General features: G+C 45.0%; 1 protein-coding gene across 4 annotated transcripts in view; it reads left to right on the top strand.

Moving 5' to 3' along the window:
- The window catches only part of LOC102171502 (RUN domain-containing protein 3B), a 176,280-nt gene continuing 171,115 nt past the window's right edge, over nucleotides 836–6,000 (top strand). For 3 of the 4 annotated variants that reach the window (XM_018047304.1, XM_018047302.1, XM_018047303.1), the window contains exon 1: nucleotides 836–1,380. In XM_018047304.1, coding sequence (XP_017902793.1) covers nucleotides 1,262–1,380 — 119 coding nt within the window. In that variant the 5' untranslated portion in view covers nucleotides 836–1,261. The remainder of the gene's footprint in view (nucleotides 1,381–6,000) is intronic. The other variant, XM_018047301.1, reaches the window with a different exon arrangement.

Below are 6,000 nucleotides of genomic sequence, written 5' to 3'. Positions count from 1 at the left end.
CCAGCCGAGCCGAGGCCGATCTGCCCGGAGGCTCGCCGCCCCCACGCTCCTAATTCCGGGGTCACTGCCCAGGACTGGAGAAGGGCGAAACGTGCAGTGTCCACTTGCGGGGCACTTCTTCTGTGGGCGGTCACTCCGGGCTGCAGGCCATGCTGAGGGCTAGGACAGGGGCGAAGTGGCGACAAAATCTCAAGAGCAGACGCCCCAGGAGGGATGTTCTGCGGGCAATTTCCCTCCTTGGGCTATTTGTAGTTGTCTATCAGGCCAGGGGAGGGCGTTAGCGCGCGCGCACGCACACACGCACACAGACACACAGACACACAGACACACACACACCACCGCGCACACATACACCCCCCCCCCCAAAACCCCCGCGCGCACACGTGCACACCACCACCAACAAAATCCGCTCCCTTCCTGGAAGTCAGGCCCTGGGTCAGGTGCGGGAGCGGGAGCTAGTGCAGGCTCGGCGTTGTAGCTACGGATGCCACTAGGCTGGGGAGTCGGATTCCGGCAATAGGGTCAGCCGTTAGAGCTAGCGATCCCAGCCATTAGCTGGGCTCCGGTGTTCCCCGGGCACTCATGAGCACCGCATCCCACAGACCCCAGGCCAGCTGCGGCGCTGCTCCCGTGTGCAGACTGACTGCAGCACCAGGGTGGCGAGCGCGAGCCCGGCCTCTTGACAGCTGCCCACGCGCCGGGGCGGGCTCTAGCAGGTAGCTTTAAAGATCCGCGGGGCAGCCCCGCCCCTCGCGCGCGGTGATTGGCTCCAGCTGGGGCGGCACTGGCTTGATAGGTGCAGAGAGGGCGGGGCTGCGCGCGCGAGGCCCGTGGCTCCCGGTGGCTCCGCTGCTGGGGCGCGAGTGGCGCCTGAGTGCGGGTGGTTGGGCGTGCGGGGCCAGCGGGCACGCGCGTGCGCGGCGCCGAGATCCCTGGGGAAGTAGGGGAGCGGCCGACGCCGAACCGCACGCACAGATCCGCGGCTGGCGGCGCGCGCGAGAGCGGGGGTGGTGCGTTCGTGTGTGCGCGTGAGTGTGTGTATGTGTGTAGAGCTCTGGTGCGGTGCGCCAGCCGCCAGTGCCCGGGTGCGAGTCCCCCATCGTTTTCCACACCCTCCCTCCGTCCCTGTTCCTTCCCTGCCACCCTCCCCGCGTCCCCACGGCCGCAAGCCGAGCAAAAGCCCAGGGAAGCAGGTGGGGGGGGGGGGGTTGCGGGGCGGGCGGTGTCGCGCGAGACAAAGGGGCCCGGGGGTCAGCCCGCCATGGCCTCCCGGAGCCTGGGGGGCCTAGGAGGGGGCCGCGGCGGGGGCGGCGGCGTCAAGAAGAGCCTGAGCGCCCGCAACGCCGCCGTGGAGAGGAGGAACCTGATCACGGTGTGCAGGTACGGCGCGGCCCGCCGCTCGGGGACAGAGGAGGGGGCCGCCGGCGCCGCGGGCTGGGGAGAGCGCTAGCCGCTGGGGGTCCCGGAGACAGCCGGCTGGAGCCCGGGCCGCCGCCGCCGCGCCGGGCGTGTCCGCGGCCAGAGCGTCCTGAGTGTGGCGGGTCTGGGCGCCGCCAAGGCCCCGGACTTTCAGTCAGTTTCAGTGCTGGGAGCCGCTGAGGGTAGGGCTTGGGGCGGGGCTGGGGGAGGATTTGTTTTCAATGTACAATCTAGCGTCTGAGTGAAAGAGGAGGGCAGGGAGGAAGAGCTCCTTCCTTTTAGTGCGCGTTAAGCCCTCCGGCAGCTTTTCGTCAAGTAATTGTTGCTGTAATTGTTGACTGTGTTGCCTCAAAATCGGAGTGCGTTTTGTTTTCTGTTTTTGATTGTTTGCACGTATATCGTCGTTTCGTGCCACAGATGGCGAGTGCCTGCTACATGCTGGCCGCGTGTGTGTGTTTCCTTGTCCTCTGCACTCGAAATTGCAGTGTTACTGGTATTTCTGCAGTTGATACCAAGAGTGGGACTGTGGAGGATACCTAGTCGGTGATTTATTTCAAGTTTTGTCTTTCTTTGTTTTGTAACTATAATCGTAGTATTCCCTTACTTTAAAAAATGTATTTAGAAATTACTTTCAACCTGCCCTGTATTCAGAAATGACTGACTTTTAGCATGCTGACATTTTGTTTAAGTCTTGTTTCTGGGTATTAAATCCATGGTAGTCCTAACCATTCATTTCTTAGGAACGTCATTGAGCCATCAAGTTGTTGTAAAAGTACTTTGTTGCATGAAACGCTTCCTCAGAAATCAAAAATCCTGTAAGAATAAGAGAATGAGGAGATCTTTCCCTCCTTTACAATTTACATTTTTTTTCCTTTTCCTTATGTAAAGATATGTCTAGCATCTTAAGCAGAATATAGATATTTATGCTTGGACTTATATTCAGTAACTTTGGGCAGTTTTTTTTTTTTTAATTGCTTTTGATTTAAGAGCTGTTCACCCCTCTGGTAGGAAGACTTGCCTCACTGACTTCTATGGCACTCGGAGTTATAACAATACAATATTAATACGGAATCTTTTGAATTGACATTTGTGCTGTTTAGGATGCAACCTTTTGAGGAAGATAGGTTGTATGAAATTTTTTTTACATCTAGGCAGTGTTTTTAAGTTAGGTAAATAGAACAGTAAGCAAGGCTAACTTTCTTACAAACAGTTTTTGTTTGGGAGAGTTTTGTTACCTACTCGTGGCAGCTGAAGTGATTTTGAGTGTTTGTAGGATGATGTTAATTACCCATATATTTCAACCTGGAACATCAAACACCTGGGCTGACATAAATTGCTCTCAATCATTGCGGTAGTCTTCAGAACGGTGGGTGTTGAAGATTTGGGGTAAAACACTGCAAGAGGTTTTATTCTCAACCAATTTTTAAAGACAGTAAAAACCGATGAATAAAAAATCAGTGGAGGATACTGTTTTGTGTTTCCATTTTTGTCATGGTAGCAGAGGCAGTTCAGGAAAAGAAAGGGACATATCTAATCCTTGTTTAAGTTACATGTTTAAGACATTTCAGTCACTGATTTGTGTGGACAGTTGTCTAGGTTAGCAGAATTTTTGTTGTGTTTGTCTAATTATTCTTTTCTACTCTGGAATGTGCACACATGCTGACTTTAGTTACAGTTTATGATAAATTTAGTATTGTAGCTAAAATAAATTTCATTATTGTAGCTATAATAAATTTCAGTTTCTGGCTTAGATTTCAACTTGTGTATTTATTTATGTGGATAATGTTACTAATACTATTCTTCATGTTCAAATAGTTGGTGCATATCAATTATCCTTTTCTAGTAATGAAACCTATTTGATAGATTTTGTCTAAAGGCTTTTAGTTTTTGGGGAAAAGTCATTGTAGGCCATTTGGGTGTTTTAAGTATCCCCACCTCGAATTCTGCAAAAGAAACAAGTCAGTATTTGTGAATTTCTGTTGCTCTTCTCTCTTTCAGAATTACAGGAACCGGGGTATCTCACCCACATCTATTAATTTATTTTAAAATTTTTATGTAGCAGATCAGACATGATTTCGTATTTAAGTTGGGGAGAAGCTGGTTTAGTGAAAATATAATTGAGTTCTAAGTTTACTTTGTCATTAATTAATTGTGTCCTTTAACAAGTCTGTTTTTCAATTTTCTCATTTGTAAAATAATTTTGGACAGAATCATTGGTAATTTTCTCTGAGAGCCCTAAAACTAGTAAAAAAAAAAAAAAAAGCTAGAACTCTTTCAGGCAGAATGGGTTGGTTCATACTTAGTTATGAATTTCTCCAAATATGAGCAGGGTAATAGTAGATATATGCTGAATGGTAGCTAGATGAGGGGAGAAGGCAATGGCACCCGACTCCAGTACTCTTGCCTGAAAAATCCATGGACGGAGGAGCCTGGTAGGCTGCAGTCCATGGGGTTGCTAAGAGTCCGGCACGACTGAGCGACTTCACTTTCACTTTTCACTTTCATGGATTGGAAAAGGAAATGGCAACCCACTCCAGTGTTCTTGCCTGGAGAATCCCAGGGACTGGGGAGCCCTGTGGGCTGCCATCTATGGGGTTGCACAGAATCGGACACGACTGAAGTGACTTAGTAGCAGCAGCAGCAGCTAGATGAGGTATGTGCTTTTTTCTCTGTAAACAAGAACATTTTGATTTGTGCCATCTATATTGTGATACCTTGATTTTGTACTGGTATTCTGGAAAAATGGAACAGTATAGAAAGCCAAACCAAAGCAAGACAAACTTCCCCCCCACCCCTGACTAGCATTCTGGTATATGTGTTAGTTGAGAGTGGGAAGATATTTTAACCTGTCTAAGTTCTTTGCAGGTTAATCAGTATAGGTGATATGCATCAATACTTATACAGTAATGCTTTTCATTACCCCTTAAACAGTTTAGGCATACTCTCAGTTTAGGTTAACAGCCTTATTACATAACTACACAATTCTTTTGGTTTAAAAACACCTCATATTAAGAACAATGTTACAGTTTGAACTTTGGAAATGAGTTATTTGGTTAGGTAGGATAGTCAGGAATTGAGTTTTGGTTCATTGTGATTGTGTGTGTAATTATTTCATCAGTTTTTTCATGAACACATATATTGTACACTGAAAACAGTACTTATCTCAGCAAATAAGTAGTCTTTAATCCTTTGTTTTTACAGATTGTGATAGAAAATAGATCATTCAGAGTCTCTAAATGTTTCACATTCAACTCTAAAATATTCATAAACTGACTTATTTCTGTACAAACTAGTATTTTCTCTGCATATTCTCTACCATTTATAAAAATTGTTAAAATCCTTGAGGATTTTTTAACCTGCATTTTTCATCCCAGAAAATCAGGTACTAGTTACTTTTTTAAGCTTCATAAGTTATAGAAAAACTTGCATATTCTTTTGATTTTAGTTCTGGCGAGAAGGAGAATTAAAATATAAGTTCTCTTTCCATGGGTCAATAATAGTTTATGAAAAATTATTAAGATATACATTTAAATATAGGTGCATAAATATTTTAAAATAACATTTGGCAAACTTCTAAACCTATACATTAAGAGAAACTCCCACATAAAGCCGTAACTTCCCTGTCTTGTGTATGGAAAAGCCTAATGAAAGATTGAAGGAGATAGTGTGATGAAGTAAGCATAGTAGAGGCAAATGATGATTTTCAAAATTAAAGTACTTTCAATAACGTGTACATAGTTCTTAGTTTTCTATAGGTCAAGATACTATTTCATAACTTGAATGTTAATTCAGATAACATCATTTGAATAGCACCTCATTTTCTTAATGTATTTGGGAAATGAGATGTTCCTATTTTTCTTGTAACTAGTGTTTGAGTTAAAATTCTTCAGTCAGCTGCAGCAATTTTTGTGGAGTGCAGTCTTCTGTTTAACTGAAGCTTACAATCTTAAGTGTTCAGATTTATATGACAATAAAGAATACTATTTTAAGCATTGTGGATAAACTGCTTTTTAAAAAGCATTATACATTTGCCTACCTTATTTAAAAAGACTCTGCATAGAATCCTTAAAAGTGACTTTACTCTGGATCTGTTTCTGTGAATATACCCTGTGCAGTGGTTGCCCTTGGAGACTCCTGAGGTACACAGAGCTGTTTGCTACATGGCCCCATGGTGTGTTTGGTGTTCTTGGTCTGCTTTTGCATTTGCTGGCCCTTCCTGCCAAGTTAGCAGTTATTTCCTGCAGCTCTGCCTGTTTCTACCAGCTCTTTCCTCTGTGCCTCCCATCCTGACATGCTCGTTATAGTTAGTTTTGAACTAGGAAAGCAGATAAGTAAATTTATCCAGTGTGTTTTTTTTAAAAAAAGCACTGAGACACCTAAGTTCAGTGAGTGAGCTTTAGCATTCTGAACCTCTTAATGTCTGGTGCTGAATAATCAGGGGAAAGAAAGATATATTCCTGTACTTGAACAAGGTAGTTAAAATGCAGATATGTGAAATGTTAACCGATTATCATTGTTGATATAATCGTCTAAATAAGTGCAGTGACTTACTTTCCTTGTTACTATTTGCTTGAGAATGCT

Source organism: Capra hircus, chromosome 4 (assembly GCF_001704415.2).
Source record: "Capra hircus breed San Clemente chromosome 4, ASM170441v1, whole genome shotgun sequence".
NCBI lineage: Eukaryota > Metazoa > Chordata > Mammalia > Artiodactyla > Bovidae > Capra > Capra hircus.
Note: the sequence above shows the minus strand (reverse complement) of the source record. Positions and strands in the feature narration are given on the sequence as shown.